Source organism: Bos indicus, chromosome 26 (genome assembly GCF_029378745.1).
Source record: "Bos indicus isolate NIAB-ARS_2022 breed Sahiwal x Tharparkar chromosome 26, NIAB-ARS_B.indTharparkar_mat_pri_1.0, whole genome shotgun sequence".
NCBI lineage: Eukaryota > Metazoa > Chordata > Mammalia > Artiodactyla > Bovidae > Bos > Bos indicus.
Window position 1 is genome coordinate 36,432,737 of NC_091785.1, and position 21,386 is coordinate 36,454,122.

General features: G+C 40.6%; 1 protein-coding gene across 2 annotated transcripts; it reads left to right on the forward strand.

Annotated features, from left to right (window-relative positions):
• Positions 1–1,018: 1,018 nt before the first annotated feature.
• LOC109579071 (pancreatic triacylglycerol lipase) lies at positions 1,019–20,988 on the forward strand. Of its 2 annotated transcripts, none has more exons than XM_019988571.2 (12): positions 1,019–1,064; positions 2,623–2,792; positions 3,527–3,649; positions 5,516–5,650; positions 10,507–10,618; positions 12,117–12,236; positions 12,346–12,465; positions 12,960–13,078; positions 15,881–16,010; positions 17,310–17,418; positions 18,505–18,669; positions 20,925–20,988. In XM_019988571.2, exons 1-12 carry the CDS (start codon positions 1,019–1,021, stop codon positions 20,986–20,988), a joined length of 1,413 nt encoding a protein of 470 aa, XP_019844130.2. The 2 variants fall into 2 exon arrangements, with proteins under 2 accessions (XP_019844130.2, XP_019844131.2); XM_019988572.2 differs by having other exon boundaries at positions 2,623–2,777.
• Positions 20,989–21,386: the final 398 nt, after the last annotated feature.

The following is a 21,386-nucleotide window of genomic DNA, read 5'->3' on the forward strand; positions in this document are numbered from 1 at the left end:
TTGTGATGCTGTCAGGCCAAATGCTGTGGTCTCTTAAAATTATGGTATCCTATCACAGTCTTTCTAAAATTAATTTTAAGCAATCTATCACCCAATGATAGATTGGGTGATAGATGCTACTTCTCTTCCATATTATATTTCCCAGACCATTTTCTTCCAAGTTGAATTTGGTTTTTCTCTTATGGGTAATTTCATTTGGTGGTAGGGTCACTAATTTCACCTCTATGTTCTTAGAAGTACCCCCAGTTCCTTTCATCAGTTCATTTATTCTGTCTTCCGTGTTATTGTTGAGAAATAAACTATTCCTATGGACTATCAAAATAAAATATCAACAGCTTTCCCCAAAGAAATGAAATCTCTTGAAGAATTGCCTCTATTTCATTGTTTTGGAGGGTAAGGCAAGATTGTATGAAATTGCATGAGCTGGTAAGCTCTTAGTATTTGTTGTCAAGACTATGGCTGTCAAATCCGTGGAAACAATTTAGTTTCACACACACCCACAGACCAGCCCAGAAAACTGTAAACTAAGAAAGGGATAGACCAAAAACTTCACTACAATGAACTTATGATGACTCTAACCATTATAATCCCATTAAAACAGAAGGACAGGGAGGCCTGGCGTGCCGCGATTCATGGGGTCGCAAAGAGTCGGACATGACTAAGTGACTGAACTGAACTGAACTGATTCATATCTACCGTTTTCTCATCTTTCGAAAACTACGGTGGAAAACTTTACTTACTCTATCAGTCATGGTTTATTTATGACTAAAATTAGAAATACACCCTTGGAACCTCCTCTTTTCTCATGCCACTTTTCCATGGCATTGCTCAAAAAGATAAGATTTGCCTATAAAAGGACCTCTAGGTGCTACCTGGCTGTGCGCAGAACTCAACAGAACTGCCACGGTGAGTCTGAAGCTTGTTGTCTAGTTTATTCGAATTTACCCATTCAGACTTGTATTATGCCAGTCTTTTAAAAACTTACCTGGACTCAATTATATTTTAAAATTTTATTTAGATGCTGCTAATCTGGACACTTTCACTGTTGCTGGGAGCAGTCGTAGGTAAGAAAAAATATTTTTGTCATGCTGGAAGAGACTTACTGCTCAATACTTGGAAGAAAGACTTCAACAGCTGAATTCAAGCCACTATGAGGATGAGGAATAAGTGAGTAGGAGAGATCCATGATTAGGAGCCTAGGTATTGGGAGTAAGGCTGCTAGGTAAAAGCTAAGACACCCTGTTAAAATTGAATTTCAGATAAAACCAAGAATATATGCCACAGTCATATAAATAATAAAATTTATCATTATAAAAAATAGAATTTAAATTTATTGTTATTTTTACAATAAAAATGTATTGTTTATCTGAAACTCCAGTTTAACTTGGATTTTCCTTTCTAAATTTAGCAATCCTAGCTTGGAGTCATGTGTAGACTTTGAACCCGGGTTCCACCAGCCACAACTGTAATTCCCTGAGCAAAATTCTTAACCTCTCTGTGCTTCACTATCTTCATCTGTCAACTGGGCATATAATACCACCCCTACTGTAAGATAATTGTGAGACGTAGGTATGATAATGTATGTAAATCATCTTGCCTTGTACCTGGCGCATAGTAAGTTTTCAAGAATGCAGCCCCCACAACTGCTACTCCTACTGTTAATGGTGTAACTCCTGGATAACCCTTCCTTTGCGTTGTTCTTTTATGGGTTAACATTCAAGTGCAGAGTTGTGTCAAACCATGGACTTTCTTTTTATTTTAATTAGATTAATTAATTAATTAATTTTTGGCTGTGTCGGGTCTTTGTTGCTGCACTGGCTTTTCTCTAGTTGTGGCGTGTGGGCTTCTCATTGCTGTGGATTCTCTTGCTGTGGACCATGGGTTCTAGAGTATGGGGGCTTCAGTACTTGTGGTACGTGGGCTCAGGAGTTGTGGCTCCCGGGCTCTAGAGCACAGGCTCAATAGTTGTGGCATGTGGGCTTAGTTGCTCCATGGCATGTGGGATCTTCCTGGATCAGGGATTGAACCCCTGTCTCCTGCATTGGCAGGCGAATGCTTTACCACTGAGCCACCAGAGAAGCCCCACCATGGGCTTTATATTTGATTATTTGTGAGCAGCCTTTTTCATCACAAGAATTTAGGATGTCTCTAAATATATCTAATAGGGTGAGACCTAAATACTCACCCAGGTAGATATATAAAGTTTGGACATGTGCATGAAACTTAAGCTCTCAACCCCAAACCCAAAGTCAGAAGACGGTTGCAAGAAGGTAAGCACTTCATCCCTTACTCCACGGCCTGGGGACACAAAGCTACTCCTTTCTTGGGCACCGGAGGCCCAAAGAAGACATCTGAGTTGAGAGTCTTAATCAAGCCCTAGCATGGGACCGGACAGGGACAGAAGGGGAGTGAGGCGGTCCTACGTGGTAGAAACAAGAAGTAGCAGCATGTCCTTAGCTGGGATGTTGTGTGTTGAAGTAGTTTTGTGAGTGTGTGGATAAGAAGGTATCTGAGGATGTGGAGGAAGAAAACATGTCACAAAAAGTAATTTAACTCAAACATTGGCAGGGAGACCATTAAAAAGAGCATTCTGGCGAAACTAACACTGCTGTGTGATTGCAGGAAAAGAAGTCTGCTACGATAGACTTGGCTGCTTCAGTGATGATTCCCCTTGGGCAGGAATTATAGAAAGACCCCTCAAAGTATTACCTTGGTCTCCAGAAGAAGTCAACACTCGCTTCCTCCTATACACTAATGAGAACCCAAACAACTTTCAAGTAAGAACACTCATTGTTTTCAGAACTAAGTTTCATCTGTTTCATGTAATAAGGATACTGAATTTTGTCTTCTGAAAAGAACAAGTCACACAGTGGAGATTTTTAGGGCAGAGAGCTTAAGTGTTATTTCATCTAACTTGTTTATTAAAGTCTTGTTTGATAACTTGTTTAAAGTATCCATTTACTTAGTATTATTCTTATTCTACCTCTATGGTGCATTTAATACAATATTCTAAAAATGGTTATTATATATAATCTCCAGATGTTATGTGTAATCTCCTAACATATTTTGTATCTATAAAATACATACATATGTAGTTTTCCATTGGTCAAAGACAAGACCCCACCACCAGTATTGTGGTGTTGTTGTTTAGCCTCTAAGTCATGTCCAACTCTTTGTGACCTCATGGACTGCAGCACGCCAGGCTTCCCTGTCCTTCACCACCTCCCGGAGTTTGCTCAAATTCATGTCCCTTGAGTCCGTGATGCTCTCTAATCATCTCATCCTCTGCCTCCAATATTATAGCAGACACATTACCCAAGTGGAGCAAATGCAAAAATTTTACAACATCTGGAAAGGAGTGACTTGGTAATGTTTGGAAATAGCTTGGTTGTAATGAGAGACTCTTTACTCCCAAGGACCCCAAGACTCAGTAGTCTTCTCCCACCTGCCACTTCCCTCCTCGTACAGGCAGCCCTACTGGATACTCTCAGAAACTTGACGTTAAACATTTTTCTCCCCCAAACAGGAAATCGTTGCAGATGAATCAACCATCGCAAGCTCCAATTTCAAAACAAATAGAAAAACCCGCTTTGTTATTCATGGATTCATAGACAAGGGAGATGAAAACTGGCTGCAGAGTATTTGCAAGGTGGGACTGTAAATCTATTAAGGAAGTTGTTTCCAGAGTGGTAATTAACAAGGCAAGGCCCCAACAGTCAGGACAGATTCCTGTCAGCAGGAGGTTGGAGTCTCCTCTGACCTCACTGGGCCTGGGGTTCCCAGAGGAGGTTCAGGAGGTGACACAGGGTGCAGGTCAGACCAGCAAAGCTGGCAGGCATGTGGTGGCTCTAAGTAGCGATTATTTAGTAACTAATACAGAGATATTTCAAAATTTTCACAACAGATGCTGCCATACTGATGCAGCATTTGTTGCATTGTCGATAGCTTTCATTTCTTCAATAGGCTTGGATTTCTCTGTGAAGAACTAAGATAACTCATTTTGCCCAAACTAATTATTTTCCTGTGATTTTCACTTGCTACTCGTTGATCTCCTATAGTAGCGATAGCTTGAAAAACTGTGTAGATTTTCATTTCTGGCTCCTGTTGTTTCAACAGTAGTGATCCTATTTTCTTGAATTTGTCTTTGGCTATGTGCCCTGTGATAATGAAGAATTAAAGGACAGAAAATCAAACAGAGTACATTTTCTGAGTAACTGCTAGTGCTGGAGGAACATTATTGTTGATTCATTTCTTCATCAAGCTTTTGTGGCCAACTGTGGCACCAAGATGCAGTCTTTTCTTTAGAGGTCTTATTTCAGGCCTGTCTATGACTCAAATTAAAGGCTGAATTAACTTCAAGAGAGTTTTGACTGATCCTGAAGGCAGTTAAGATTAGAAATAATCAGTAAGGCCACAACTTGTCTTCTAAAATACTTTATAGTTGATTATTGAGCTGGGGGAGGAGGGAGGGTAAGTAATAGATTTATATACTACAGTGAAGAAAAGATAAGTTTACCATTCTCAGCTCCAAAGGTATGTAGATTTTCAGATATATATATGTATAGTTTATTTTTGAGATCCCAAAGGCAGCTGTGTTTTTCTTGCATTTGATTGACTTTGGGCATCAAGATGGAGGAGTGAGTAGGTTAAATTAGAAGAACAAATGCCCTAAATTCCAGTTCTGACTCTATCCTCGGCTAACCAGGACACTAGCAAATTGTTGCCCCTCTTTGGATTTTACTCTCTGTAAAATGAAAGAGTTGGAGATGGATTCTAAGATTGCTTCATTCTCAAGTTCTTCTTGGCAAAAAGGTGAGGATATGCATAAATACATACACAAATAAACAAAATTTCTGCCAAGTCCAGCATTCATGAAACTATCACTGATCCTCACATCCAGTAGATATCTGGAAGGTTGTATTTTTATGTGAAATAACTTCAGTGATGTACAATAAAACACATTCATACAAAAACTTAGATTTATCTTTCTATCATGGAAAAGCCTATTCATTTGCCTTCAATATCTTTATTTAAAGGGCCCTGACACAGTCTTTCACTTATTCCATTATTTAGTAAATATTTATTGAATACCTACTATATGCCAGGAACTGTCTGAGGCACTGAAGATACATCAGTGGACAAGACAGGTGATGTCCTGGGGTGCATTCTAGTAAGAGACAATGTAGTCTTGTGAAGCTGATGATGCGCTAATGAGACAAACCACTGTACCACATTTTATGCACCTTTCCCCAAAACAAACATCCATGCATCTGTTGTGTAGACATCCCAAGAATCCATTTCCCATTATGGCCAAATCTCTAGTTTAGAGCCAGTGTTAAGCTTTAAAAAGTATTCTGTAACTGTAACAGAAGTTTTGTTTACTGACTTCGGGTTAAAAAGTGAGCATGATATTGTGTAGGTCAAGAAGAGAGTTGATCCTAGAGTTCCAGAGTGTTAATTAGGAGTTAGTTAAGATCCTGAATTGTTTACCAATTTACGGTGTCCCTCCCACCAGAACCTGTTCAGCGTGGAAAGCGTGAACTGCATCTGTGTGGACTGGAAAGACGGCTCCCACACAGGATACACACAAGCCACACAGAACATCCGGATCGTGGGTGCGGAGGTGGCGTATTTAGTGGATGTTCTTAAGGTAACGAACTCTGGGTTACATAAAAGCCCATGCACATGGCTGTCTGAATTCTCTTCCCCCCAAATTGCTGCATGTATGAGAATTGATAAAATATTTTTCTACTGAGAGCTGCATTCTCCTTGATTGAAGAGAAAAATGCAAAAAAAAAAAAGAATCTTGATTTAAGCTTCATCAATTAAATCAATTTGAACTTCATCAATTCATCGCCCATTAAGTTGAAATTAAACTAATTTTAAGTGCTATTATTCAAGCAAACCAGGTAAGGTCTATCTACTGAATTCCACTGTTAGTTTTTTTAACATAACCAATTATTAAGCCAAGTTGACATGATAATTAAACTAGGGGTTTTGTTTGTTTGTTTGAAGAGAAGCACAGTGATAACAAGTTAACCTGATTTGCTAACTAAAAACTTAGAAAATATGAAACTTGAAAAAGCTTAAGTAATTGCTTTCATTATTCTTTTCTTTTCTCTCTTTTTTTTCTTTTACTTTTTTTAAAAACTGAAGTAAAGTTGACACACAATATTCCAATAGTTTCATGTGCCAGTATATATAATTGCAATGTCTGGTTCGTGGATACAGCAGAACATTTATTGATTAAATTCACCATCCACATGACTATGGTTTGTGGCACCCCAAAACAATTACAGTAGTAATATCAAAGGTCACTGATCACCATAAGAAATACTATAATAATAAAAATTTTGAAATATTCTGACCATTACCAAAAAGTGACACAGAAACACAAAGTGAACAAATGCTGTTGGAAAAATGATGCAGTTAGACTTGTTCAAAGCAGAGTTGCCAGAATCCTTTAGCTTGTAAAAAACAAACAAACAAAAAACAACCACAGCATCTGTGAAACACAATAAAGCAAAGCTCAATGAAACACAGTATGTCTGTACTACATCTTCTTTATGCACCTGTTGATAGACTCTTGGGTTGCTCCCATAGCTTGGCTATTGTAAATAATTCTGCAATGAACATAGGAACGCATATATCTTTTGGAAATCATGTTTTCATTTTCTTAGAAACAGTACCCAGAAGTGGAATTGCTGGACCGTATGATAGTTCTGTATTTAATTTTTTAAAGAAGCTCCATACTATTTTCCATAGTGGCTGTATCGATTTACATTCCCTATGTCCATTCACTGACATACTTGAGGATTCCCTTTTCTCCATATCCTTGCCAACACTCAGTATCTATTGTCTTTTTGATAATAGCCATTCTGACAAGTATGAGGTATTGTCTCACTGTAGTTTTGATTTGCACTTCCCTAACCAGTCCATTCTGAAGGAGATCAGCCCTGAGATTTCTTTGGAAGGAATGATGCTAAAGCTGAAACTCCAGTACTTTGGCCACCTCATGCAAAGAGTTGACTCATTGGAAAAGACTCTGATGCTGGGAGGGATTGTGGGCAGGAGGAGAAGGGGACGACAGAGGATGAGATGGCTGGATGGCATCACTGACTTGATGGACGTGAGTTTGGGTGAACTCCGGGAGTTGGTGATGGACAGGGAGGCCTGGTGTGCTGCGATTCATGGGGTCACAAAGAGTCAGACACGACTGAGCGACTGAACTGAATGATTAGTAGACTGACTAGTTTTCTGTGATTATGGTTTCAGTGTGTCTGCCCTCTGATGCCCTCTTGCAACACCTACCGTCTTACTTGGGTTTCTCTTACCTTGGACATGGCGTATCTCTTCACAGCTGCTCCAGCAAAGTGCAGCCGCTGCTCCTTACCTTGGACGAGGGGTATCTCCTCACCGCCACCCCTCCTGACCTGTAACATGGAGTAGCTCCTCTCGGCCCTCCTGCCCCCGCGAGGCCACCGCTCCTTGGATGTGGGGTAGCTCTTCCCGGCCGCTGCCCCTGGCCTTGGGGAACTAAAAAGCCTCTTGATGAAAGTTAAAGAGGAGAGTGAAAAAGTTGGCTTAAAGCTCAACATTCAGAAAACGAAGATCATGGCATCCGGTCCCATCACTTCGTGGCAAATAGATGGAGAAACAGTGGAAACAGTGTCAGACTTTATTTGGTGATTGCAGCCGTGAAATTAAAAGACGCTTACTCCTTGGAAGGAAAGTTATGACCAACCTAGATAGCATATTCAAAAGCAGAGACATTACTTTGCCAACAAAGGTCCGTCTAGTCAAGGCTATGGCTTTTCCTGTGGTCATGTATGGATGTGAGAGTTGGACTGTGAAGAAAGCTGACTGCTGAAGAATTGATGCTTTTGAACTGTGGTGTTGGAGAAGACTCTTGAGAGTCCCTTGGATTGCAAGGAGAACCAACCAGTCCATTCTGAAGATCAGTCCTGGGATTTCTTTGGAAGGAATGATGCTAAAGCTGAAACTTCAGTACTTTGGCCACCTCATGCGAAGAGTTGACTCATTGGAAAAGACTCTGATGCTGGGAGGGATTGGGGGCAAGAGGAAAAGGGGACAACAGAGGATGAGATGGCTGGATGGCATCACTGACTTGATGGACGTGAGTTTGGGTGAACTCCAGGAGTTGGGGATGAACAGGGAGGCCTGGTGTGCTGCAGTTCATGGGGTCGCAAACAGTCAGACACGACTGAGTGACTGAACTGAACTAAACTGAACTGAATGATTAGTAACCTTTTTCAGTCAGAAGTGGCCACAGTACCGCACAATTGAACTCATCTCACACACTAGCAAAGTAATGCTCAAAATTCTCCAAGCTAGGCTTCAATAGTACATGAACCATGAACTTCCAGATGTTCAAGCTGGATTTAGAAAAGACAGAGGAACCAGAGATCAAATTGTCAACATCCGTTGGATCATCAAAAAAGCAAGAGAGTTCCAGAAAAATATCTACTTCTGCCTTATTGACTATGCCAAAGCCTTTGACTGTGTGGATCACAATAAACTGTGGAAAATTCTTCAGGAGATGGGAATACCAGGCCACGTGACCTGCCTCCTGAGAAATCTGTATGCAGGTCAAGAAGCAACAGTTAGAACTGGACATGGAACAACAGACTGGTTCCAAATCAGGAAAGGAGTAGGTCAAGGATGTATATTGTCACCCTGCTTATTTAACTTATATGCAGAGTACATCATGAGAAACGCTGGGCTGGAGGAAGCACAAGCTGGAATCAAGATTGCTGGGAGAAATATCAATAACCTCAAATATGCAGATTACACCACCCTTATGGCAGAAAGTAAAGAACTAAAGAGCCTCTTCATGAAAGTGAAGGAGGAGAATGAAAAAGTTGGCTTAAAACTCAGCATTTAGAAAACTAAGATCATGGCATCTGGTCCCATCACTTCATGGCAAATAGATGGGGAACAAAGGAAACAGACTTTATCTTGGGGGGCTCCAAAATCACTGCAGATGGTGACTGCAGACATGAAATTAAAAGATGCTTGCTCCTTGGAAGAAAAGCTATGACCAACCTAGACAGCATATTTAAAAGCAGAGACATTACTTTGCCGACAAAGGTCCATCTTGTCAAAGCTATGGTTTTTCCAGTAGTCATGTATGGATGTGAGAGTTGGACTATAAAGAAAGCTGAGCACCAAAGAATTGATGCTTTTGAACTGCTGTGTTGGAGAAGACTCTTGAGAGTCCCTTGACTGCAAGGAGATCCAACCAGTCAATCCTACAGGAAATCAGTCCTGAATATTCACTGGAAGTACTGATGCTGAAGCTGAAACTCCAATACTTTGGCCACCTGATGTGAAGAACCAACTCATTTGAAAAGACCCTGATGCTGGGAAAGACTGAAGGCAGGAAGAGAAGGGGATGACAGAGGATGAGTTGGCTGGATGGCATCACCGACTTGATGGACATGAGTTTGAGTAAGCTCCTGGAGTTGGTGAGGGACAGGAAGGCCTGGCATGCTGCAGTTCATGGGGTTGCAAAGAGTCAGACATGACTGAGTGAGTGAACTGAACTGAACTAAATGATTAGTAATGTTGAAGGTCTTTTCATCCATCTGTTGGCTATCTGTATGTCCGACTTCGAATGTCTATTTGGGTCCTCCCTTCATTTTTTAATCAGATTATTTGGGTTTTTTATATTGAGTTATGTGAGCTCTTTGTCTGTTTTGAATGTCAGCCTCTTATGGAATATATAATTTGCAAATATCTTCTCCCATCTAATAAGTTGCCTTCTTGGTTTGTGATGGTTTCCTTCACTGTGAAAAAGTGTTTCGGTTTGATTAGTTCTGTTTGTTTATTTTTGCTTTTGTTTCTTTTGCTTGCTTTTGACACATCCAAAAAAATATTGCTAAGATGGATGTCAAAGAATGTACTTCCGATGCTTCTTCTGGGTGTTTTATGGTTTCAGGTCTTACATTTAAGTTTTAATCCATTTTGAGTTTACTTTTGTGTATGGTTTAAGACAGTGGTCCAGTTTTATTCTTTTGCATGTAACCGTCCAGTTTTCCCAACATCATGTGTTAAAGAATCATCCAGTTCAGTTCAGTCGCTCAGTCGTGTCCGACTCTTTGCGACCCCATGAATCGCAGCACGCCAGGCCTCCCTGCCCATCACCAACTCCCGGAGTTCACTCAGACTCACGCCCATCAAGTCAGTGATGCCATTATTACTTTCTAATCCAAATACTTGCTTCATCCCCTCAGGACAACAAGTCCTTATACCATCAAAGGTTTCCTCTATGTAGTGAAACAGTAAAAGAGAGTACTACTTCCACCAGTTTAAGTACTAAACTATCACCATTTTCTATTATAAATGAACATAATCCCTGAAAATCGATTGCTTGGAAGGGGCAGCATGTCTTCTTAAAAGTTGAGTTTTCAGAGCTCTCTCTTTTCTGCCTGTCTTGAATTTTGCCAATTTGAAAACATTCTGAAGGAGTTTTCTTTTCAACAGTCATCATTTGAATACTCGCTTTCTGATGTCCACATCATTGGCCACAGTCTGGGTGCCCACGCTGCTGGGGAGGCAGGAAGGAGGACCAATGGGGCTATTGGACGTATCACGGGTAGGTCAAAACAGTAAAAAGCTGCAAAATTGGACCAGGTGAAGCCTATATGGGGTCTACAAGGATAGAAATTTGACAGAGAGGCCTGATTTTTACCTGAGGAGACAAGTTTTTACATTTTCCGAATTAGGTCACAGGATCAGAGAAATCAGTGTGTTCTGCTGCTGCTGCTGCTGCTAAGTCGCTTCAGTCGTGTCCGACTCTATGCGACCCCATAGACGGCAGTCCACCAGGCTCCCCTGTCCCTGGGATTCTCCAGGCAAGAACACTGGAGAGGGTTGCCATTTCCTTCTCCAATGCATGAAAGTGAAAAGTGAAAGTGAAGTCGCCCAGTCATGTCCGACTCCTGGTGACCCCATGGACTGCAGCCCACCAGGCTCCTCCATCCATGGGATTTTCTAGGCAAGAGTACTGGAGTGGGGTGCCATTTCCTTCTCTGAGTGCATTCTGAGACCTTATTAATTGTTTATTAATACTGATCTTTGGTCTACAGAGCCCTGTTTAGCATATAAATATTCACATGTGACTTAACATCTGGCGGTCTTATTCGTATCTATTTTCTCTTTGTCAGATATTCACAAAGGATGAGTTTAGTGGATAAAATAAATAGCATAAATAATAGAATAAATAGAATTAAACCCAAAGAGATCAAAAATGTATTAATTAGTTATATTCTGCTTCACAGCAATTGGTAATTATTCCAATCCTCATCAACCACAACCCAAGTGGTGGGGACAGATAGTCTGGGAGCCTGGGCTGCCAGAGCTCAAGCTGCCAATTAGATCAAAACTATCATTTTACCAATCTCAGACTGGCTGCATTTAGCCAGTGGAGTCATGTATTGGGTACCCAGGTCCTGCAAAAACCTTGTAACTTTCTAAGAAAGACTTTGCTTTCCTGGATCTGAGAGGTGACTATTTCAGGGAATGATTACTTATTCTTGCATCTTCCGACTCTGTCCCCAACTCCTGATTCTCTTTTTTTAGTACGTCATATAAGTTGGTTATATTTGGATTGGTGAGGGCAACTGGAATATTTCTCTTTAATTTGCTGGAGAGAACTTTCCTTTTCACAGTCCATTCACGTCCAGTGGAACCTGCTCAGTCAGGCACTGTGTCAAACTGTGGTCCCAGTGACTGTGAATGCCGAGATCCTCGCCCTCAGGGGCTCTTTTAGCCTGAAAATCTCTCAGGAGTCCAGTGCTATCTCCCGGAGTCTGACCTCTTTCGTTGTAACCGCACTAGTGACAGAATTGACCCAGTGACTAAGTATCCACGAACATTCCATGGCTCAAGGAAAATTCACTTTAAAGCAAATAGTAAATTACATGTAGATTTCCTTTCAGAAAAGGGTACATTACAGAAGAACTGACTTATCTCTTTGCACACCCTACTCGTGATTACCACCTACACTTGCACTCGGGTGTGTTACTAGTGAGAGAGGCGAACATGTGTGTCCACTGATCAGACACTGAGATGACACATCCTGTCTGTTTTAGGGTTGGATCCAGCGGAGCCTTGCTTTGAGGGCACACCTGAATTGGTCCGATTGGACCCCAGCGATGCCCAGTTTGTGGATGTAATTCACACAGACGCTGCCCCAATGATCCCCAACCTGGGTGAGTCCCTCAAATTCATCCTCCTGGAGTGTTTTTTGAATTTAAGCGTTTTCGAGTGTTTTGAGTCTGTATGTTGACATCAACTTTCCCATATTTTAAAATTTCTCAGGGTTTGGAATGAGCCAAGTTGTGGGCCACCTAGATTTCTTCCCAAATGGAGGAAAAGAAATGCCTGGATGTAAGAAGAACGCTCTGTCTCAGATTGTTGACATCGATGGGATCTGGGAAGGTAAACCTATTTATTATGTACATAAGGAGAGTTCCTTGGGGCAGAATCTGTGTTTTCTTTTGGTAAACATGCTACGTATTTTTGGTACAGGTGTAACGTTTTCTATAAGCAAGGACTTTTCATTGTATCCCCGTGATACACATTTTCACCAAGGGAAGTGGACATGAGCAGACTACTGGAAAGAAAATGCACTTGTATTCAACTTTCCAAGAATCTAACTCAGGGAATACATTACTAAATTATACTTGTATCTATATGGACAGATCTTTTCTTCCTAGAGTTATTTTTCCATTTCATTCATCTGTGGCATAACTATTATAATCTTAACTTCTGATTACATCTCAAATAATAACAACCCTTCATAAATTTTGTTCTGTGACTGCCAGGAGTTTGCACTAATTAGAGAAACCTATTCAACAGCTATGTTCCAAACATGACATTAACTTGGAAAAATAACATCTGTCTCTGATGTGTAATCATGTCTGATTTCAAAGGAACGCGGGACTTTGTGGCCTGTAATCACTTAAGAAGCTACAAGTATTATGCTGACAGCATCCTCAACCCTGATGGCTTTGCCGGATTTCCTTGTGCCTCTTACAGTGCTTTCAGTGAAGTAAGTACATTGTTTCTTGCACCTGAAGGATTTTGGGACCATCACTTCTCATGACTGGTGTGGTTCACTGCATGCAGTATACACTCAGTGAATGATACTATATGACTGATACCTTATTTATGCTTTCAATCATACATGTTTATTCTAATAGTGATAAGGCAAGGGAGAACTTTAGAGAGATGGATGTGTAAACTGAAATGCTGTGTCTACCTTGTTCTTTATCACTTCTGTGTGTGTTGAGTAAATGTGAAAACTTGCTTTGAAAATAATTGGAAGTCCAAAATTTATCTCTGGAAACCTGAGCTATGGCCTCAGGACACTGATGACCGTGGAAAAGTTGTCTTAAATGTTAACCTTACAAAGGAATAGGATTGTGGGCATGTGGACCTTTCTGTGCAATCACATAATTGCCCAGGTTTTTTTTCATCATCTTTTTTGGTAACCTCTGGATATCTAAGTTAGGATCCTTAAATCTGATCTTGAATGTGTGCCTGTGTGCTAAGTTGCTTCAGTCGTGTCCAAGTCTTTGTGACCGTATAGACTGTAGCCCGCCAGGCTCCTCCGTCAATGGGGTTCTTCAGGCAAGAATACTGGAGTGGGTGGCCATGCCCTTCTCCAGGGGATCTTCCCGACCCAGGGATGGAAGGAACTATGTTTCTTTTGTCTCCTGAATTGGCAGGCAGGTTTCTTACCACTAGCACCACTTGGGAAGCCCTGATCTTGAATATAACATAGCAATTGCCTTTTTCTTTTTTTTTACTATTGCTTTTCCTTTCACTATAATTTTTTTGAATAAAAATGTATACCATGTGTTATTTAATATGTACCACAGGTACATGTTTATTTGTACATATTTAAATATGTAAATTTTAAAGTAACATGCCAGGTGAAGTTATAATTATCAAGCAGTTATACTTTAGCAATGAAGAGAGAGGATCTGATTCCCACTTCCACAGTTAAAAAGGTGAATGATTTGGGGCAAAACATTCAACTTCTCTAAATCACTTTCTTCATTTTAAAATGTAAATAAAATGGTAAATTCCATGTATGTGGTAGGAGGAATTAATGAGATAACATGTTCTAATTACTTAGTCCAGAACCTAAGGTATAATAATTAACACTCAACAAATGTTAGCTCTTATGTGTAAGGGAAAGAAGATGGGTACATATTTTATTTACAATATAGCTTGCATGTACAAGAACATCCTGGCTTCTTTATTTTATTTTCTTCCCAAACCCCCGTTTTCTAGGTAATGGGGAAAACAAACACAGAAGCTTTAAATTCCATCCAGTTAAAACTTGACCTGATTCAATAATATAAACAGTCCTTTTAAGTGATGCTTACTTTTATAGGAAAGCATTTTCAGTTTCGCAGATTTCTCAGCCTTTGGGCCACCTATCTCCAAGTTGATATTGGGCAGGATGATCTTGGTGGTGGTGGTGGTGATGGTGTGTGTGTGTGTGAGAAGGTCAGAAAGGAAGACTTGGGGATCCACCACATTGAAGGGCTCACTGCTGCCATCTGCAGGTGATGTCTGGGCAAGTCCACTCTCACAGGTTGGGTATTTCTTCCGGGCTGACTCCATTTCCCCTTATGGCACCCCACTCCAGTACTCTTGCCTGGAAAATCCCATGGACTGAGGAGCCTGGTAGGCTGCAGTCCATGGGGTCGCTAAGAGTCAGACACGACTGAGCGACTTCCCTTTTCCCTTTGCTGGATGCAGACCTTGAGATTTGGCCCAGTCCCCATCTGGTCCATTGATTCAGGAGTTCACCACTTGCCTCTTCTGTGGGGCAGCCTTGCCCTTTCATAGTAGGTATTTCTATATCTCTCTACCTGTCTACCTCCCCCTGTTCATTTCTGTCCCTCTTTTCTTCCCATCGTTTCTTGATCCAAAAAGAAAGGACATTTTCCTATATGATATAATTTTCTTCAGACCCTCACCTCATGGCTAAGTCTTAATAACCAACTAGAACAAATTCCCTTCACATTGGGAAAATTCTGAGATTTGAATCTTTCAGACCTTGATATGCTAAGTGGGAACTAAAGAAATTGAGAAAAATGACTTTTAAGTCTGTTGTCTTCCCAGTGGATTCTATTTTGTATATCAGAAGCTGATTATCACCTTGTTCTTTCTTTTCAACTTTTCTAAAATAAATTCTGACCACCTAAAACAAGAGGGGGTGTCTTGGGGCAACTGGAGCAACTTCAGAGAGGCAAAAGAGAAAAGGCTAAATATATATATATATATATATATATATATATATATATATAAATGATCTTAAGTGACTTTTATAATTTTTTTCTTAATATCGTGTTATTTAGCAGTGAACTCGGAGAAGGCAATGGCACCCCACTCCAGTACTCTTGCCTGGAAAATCCCATGGATGGAGGAGCCTGGTGGGCTGCAGTCCATGGGGTTGCTAAGAGTCAGGCACAACTGAGCGACTTCACTTTCACTTTTCACTTTCATGCATTGGAGAAGGAAAAGGCAACCACTCCAGTGTTCTTGCCTGGAGAATCCCAAGGACCGGGGAGCCTGGTGGGCTGCCGTCTATGGGGTCGCATAGATTCGGACTGAAGCAACTTAGCATCAGCAGCAGCAACAGTGAACTAGCTGATTTATTGTTGTAAATAATGAGACTCATTTTTAACCTTTGTTGAGGCACCGTTCAAATCTCCTGTTACTATCAGAACAAGATTGTGATTAGAGTATTTGAGAATTCAACAATATGTAGAATAAGATAGTACGCTATTTTTAAAAAGAGCATCCTTGTTCATCATTTGCTTATATTCTCTAGAACAAGTGTTTCCCCTGTCCAAGTGAAGGCTGCCCCCAGATGGGTCATTATGCTGACAGATTTCCTGGGAAAACGAAATCAGAGGGCCAGACATTTTATCTAAACACCGGTGATGCCAGCAATTTTGCCCGTAAGTTCCTATTTTGTCTCAAATTCTCAATACTATGTATTTTGTCATGTCCAGTGGAAATGTGTGAAACTGCTTTCCTGTACAAAAGTTTTAAACACTCCTCTCCAAAATGGAAAAACACTTCAATGCCATGCTTACTGTAAACATGGCTAAATTTGAGGGGCAGAGTGGAATTTAGAGCCTGATCCTAGGTGGCACAATGGCAAAGAATCCACCTGCCAATGCAGAAGACATAAGAGATGAGGGTTCCACCCCTGGGTCGGGAAGGTCTTCTGCAGGAGGAAATGGCAGCCCACTCCAGGATTCTTGCCTGGGAAATCCCATGGACGGAGAAGCCTGGTGGGCTACATCCATGGGGTGGCAAAGAGTCAGACACAACTGAGCAACTGAGCAGGCATGCATGCACGATATCAATTGATACAAAAATAAATTTCTCCACAATTGATACTGGTGCTGAATTCAGGAAGCTTCTTCTGCTCCAGCCTCTTCATACTCTGTTAAAAGTTTAACTGTGCAAAATTATGAGATTTTTTTTTACAAACAGAAAAGTAACTCATGAGAGAGATAGCAGAGGTTATGGAAATGGAAAGGAGGTGACAGATTCAAGACATATCAGGATTGTAGACTTCATGGGTGATGGAAATCAGAAGATGTGGGAACGGTGAGGCCTGGGGACAGACCCTGGGTTTCTTTTCTGGGGTAGCAGAGGAAGAAAACTATTTGTATGGGAGTTAATAGAGTTAACTGCATAATAAAAACTAAAGCTAAATTTTATCGCCTTCCCAATTTGGCCCAGGCTAGCTCTAAGTGGCAAAAAACGGCAATTCACTATTGACTGGTTTTATAAAATGATTACCATAAGTCAATACAATTCCAGTGATGATGGAAAGTTGACTTATAGAATATTTGAGATAAATGTAGGTTATTTAGACAAAAAGATGATAGTACTCTAAACTTCTGTGATCTATAAAAATGAAATAAACTGATGAAAATATCACATTATCTTTTAATATAAAGTTCTTCTAAGATCCTGAATACATTGTTAGGTTAAAAAGTTGAAAGCAACATATATTACTTAGTCCCTTGGCTTGAAATCTTTTGACCTTGGGAAGAGTCTGTGTTCCTCCCCCATCCCCTATTGTTAGCCCCCTGAACACTTAGTTAAAGGAATATCCATCTCTATGTGATTAGAACTACCAAAACCAGACAAAAATTATTCAAAATTCAGCAGTAATGGAATCCTGTTTTTGGAGTAATTTTTCTAAAAGTTGATATTTTGCAAATATTTCCCCTTTGTAGGTTGGAGGTATAAGGTGGATGTCACACTGTCTGGAAAGAGAGTTACAGGACACATACTAGTTTCTTTGTTCGGAGATAAAGGAAACTCCAAGCAGTACGAAATTTTCAAGTAAGTAAACTCTCAGCTCCTTAAATATTGGAATCCTTCACACATATAAGGTATGTAATGGACATAAGAGTTTATTCATTACCATGTGAGAATGCAGGGAAAGAAAGTTTTTTGCTTTACCTTTCTTGGCTCTTTGGCTAGTCTAGTAATAAAATTAACATAGGCAGATAACAGGAGAAAAGCTAATTTAATCATGTACATATGGGGCTCCTGTAATATGAGACCTACAACCAAACAATTGAGGCTTATATGCCACTCTGAGCTAAGGAGAAGGGAGCAGGGGTCTGGGACTTGAAAGGGGAGAAAGGAAGATGGGAAGACCGAATATTTGGTGAACAAAGGCTTGCTGTGCCAGGCAGAGACAGCGGGACATGGAGAGGAATTTGGATCGCCAGGCCCACCGAGCTCCCTGCCAGCTTGTCACACCCAGGCCATATTCCTTGTACTTATCTCAGGCGATATTTCTCTTCCTGAACCAGGCCTTCTACCTAAATCCTTTTAGGCAGGTAAGGGAAAAGTAGAAGTTATTGAATCTGACGAATCTTGATTTTCTTCAGCTCAAAATAGTCCACCTGCCAAAGTGGCACATTCTGGAGAGACTTGCTCTGAACCCCTTCAGAATTATAGAACTGCCATGTGTCATTAAAAGGAAGATATTATTTCACCCTTGTACCTTAATATGTTTTAGAATTCTGGTTCCTAAGTTTTTTCCCCTACTATTTCCTGAGAAAACCACAGTTATTTATTTTGATGTATGGCATCTGATTTATAATCACTAAGTCATTATTCTACCCATGAAACAACGGGAAAAGGATGACATCATGATGTCATCATTTATTAAATTGTGGGAGGATTGTGTTTGAAGTTTTATCAAAGTAAGGCTGACTTTAAAGTAATATGAGTTATAGATGGCAAATGAACTACCACTGACTGAGCATCCATGTCTGTGTTTATTTAACCATTAGACTGACAAGTGTAGTGTCAATCATCTTACTAGAGATACACTGTAAGCTGGTTTTAGAAACAAATACATATATGTATGTATGTTTATGTATGTTCATGTGTGTGTTTAACTTCACTCCCAAGCGGTACTCTCAAACCAGACAGTACTGAATCCAATGAATTTGACTCCGATGTGGAAGTTGGAGTTTTGCAGAAGGTTAAATTTCTTTGGTACAACAATGTGATCAACCCAACTCTACCCAAAGTGGGAGCATCCAAGATCAGCGTGGAAGCAAATGATGGACAAGTGTAAGTAACAGACATCCGAAGAGCTCGGAAGCACTGTTACAATTGTAATTCTACTCCCACTGAAAAGCAACTCTAAGTTAAATGATCTGCAGTGGTTCTCCTCTGTCTCAGCAGTAGCTGCTCCCTAACACCTTTTATTTCTTTGGGAGAAAGTGTAGAACTTTAGGAAAACAACTTTAATAGATTTGTGGATGACCGTATGGGCTTCTCTGGTAGCTCAGAAGAATCTGCCTGCAATGCGGGAGACCTGGGTTCGATCCCTGGTGGAGAAGGAAACAGCTACCGACTCCAGTGTTCTGGCTGGGAGAATCCCATAGACTCTACAGATCACAAAGAGTCAGACACTGCTGAGTGGCTTTCGCTTTCACTGTGTGATCTGATACAAATTAAGTGTTAGCTTGAGAATCTTGTTTCATGAGCCTGACGTGAACAGGTTGGTTTCATTTAGCAGTTGTGCTTTGTGCTATGTGTATGCTCAATATGAGTATCTTCCCCAAACTTCCTGGATTCACCAAATCGCCACTGCCATTACCAGGAAAACATGCAGTGTATCAAAGAACACAAATAGGTTGTCCTGTATCATTGGCCCTTTTAGTGAAGACAAAGATCAACCCTTGGTTCTAATCAAGATTGGAGTGTGCGTGAATCAAAGGACATTTACCATAGGGAATCACCAGAAACAGTGAGTTGAGGATGACGATACTCATAAAAGTACTAATATCAGTCCAGTGTATTGAGTATAACGCCCCATTCCGAGGTACAGAGCTATGTGGCTTCTTCCATCATATCATTCAGTCGTCCTGTAAGTCCAATGAGAAGCTTTTGCTTCTGACAAAGATGGAGACACAAGAGACCAGATTTACCTTCCCACTGAAACAGACAGAAATTCAGACAAAATATATCAAACCACAGTTTTTAAGATACTGAACATTAGGCAACAAAGGAAAGTGATTGCTGAGAGATGATAAACAAATAGTGTAGTCTTGAAATTGTCCTGGCTTACAGCCTTAAGCAAGTAACCAGGATGTCCCACAAAGAGGGAAAATTCAGGCAGAGCCCACTACCTGACCTGAAGAAACAGATCTGAGAATCCAGAAAATCCAAGACAAGTAGATTTCATAGGACTGAGTACCAGCAAGGAGAAAGCTACAGAGAGGGAATCTCAGAGAGCTGGAAAATTTCCTTAAATACTCAGCAGATTGCTGATCACCACACTTGTGTGAGGAAACTAGCCAGGGCTGTGAGTGAAATAGGATGGGAAGGAGAGATGGCAACGGACAGGAGAAACATTTCAAAATAATGGTTATGTTACGCTCTTGATAGTGGTAATGGGAGGTAAGTGCTACTAATATCCTCATTTTACAAATAGTTCAATGAAGTCTCAAAGCCACAATTCAGGGGCAAGAAATCTGACTTCAGCAAATTCTTCACTACCCCAAAACAAATTCAATTCAACTTTATCGATATTTATTGTGTGCTCTTTGTTTCTTGTGACACTTTTGAGATTAGTTTTTAACCTTTAATTTGCTATTTGCACATCTGCTAGCCATTAAATTACAGGGAAGAAAATGAAGATGAAGAGAAAGAGTCTTTGCTGAGCATGTTTTATGCCTCAGGCATTTACATATGCTTATGTATTTTGTTGGACATCCCTGCTGGTTCAGATGGTAAAGAATCTGCCTGCAAAGCAGGAGACCCGGGTTCAATCCCTGGGATGGGAAAATCCTCTGGAGGAGGGCATGGCAACCCACCCCAGTAAAAAAATGTGCCTCCTAAGTATCATTCAGTCTTAATGAGTAAAATTATCATTTCAGTCGAATATTGAATTACAATAAGAACACCTGGCCAATGTAATACCAGGACCTCAGGATTTTTACTTTGGCTTGTTTCTTTTTCCTTTTTATTAAAACTGTAGCTGATTTCTTGTCATGCTGCCAACCCTCTTCTTCCTCACTGCATTCATGGACAACATGCCGTATTTAGTAGGTCCTCCAGGGATGTGACTGGTAGATCTTCCCTGTCCTTTGAGAGTCTGATAATATCTTTTCTGTCTGCTATTGCATAGTCACGGCATAAAACTGGAAAGGAAAATGCAGTCCTTTGTACCCAAGAGGTATTCCCTCAGCCAGTATCTAGTCTCAGGCACAAGGTGTCACATTCACTCAGACTGAGAAGAGGCAGAGAAGAGGCTGTCATCACACGTGACACACCAGCTGTGTGCCAGGAAGAGCTGACGTCTTGTTTTCTCTCCCCAGGTTTGACTTCTGTAGCCAAGACACTGTGAGAGAAGAGGTTCTGCTCACCCTCAACCCATGTTAGGAACTCCGGCCATGTGAATACTGAATCTTACTGCTAATAAAATCTGGTGGTAAAGCAATACATTCCTTTTTTTGCCATCATGTCCATTATTTCCAGTGAAATTTTTGGATAATAGGGTTAAAGATCCAAAATTTGGAGTTGGTCTGAAGAACCACAAATAACTATTAAATTTTGCTACATGTTACTTGGCATTTGAACTTGGGAATATCGTTTACTTGATACTGGCATCATGCTCATTATTGATGTTACCGATGTCATTCTGATCACTTAAGGAAGACTTCCAGGTCCAAAATGAGCCTTCTGTTGGTTGTGGGCATATGTGATCAGTACCCACCTTTGCCACTTTTTCCATCATCTTTAATCAAATGATATGTTATATTTTGTGGACCATGTTTAGA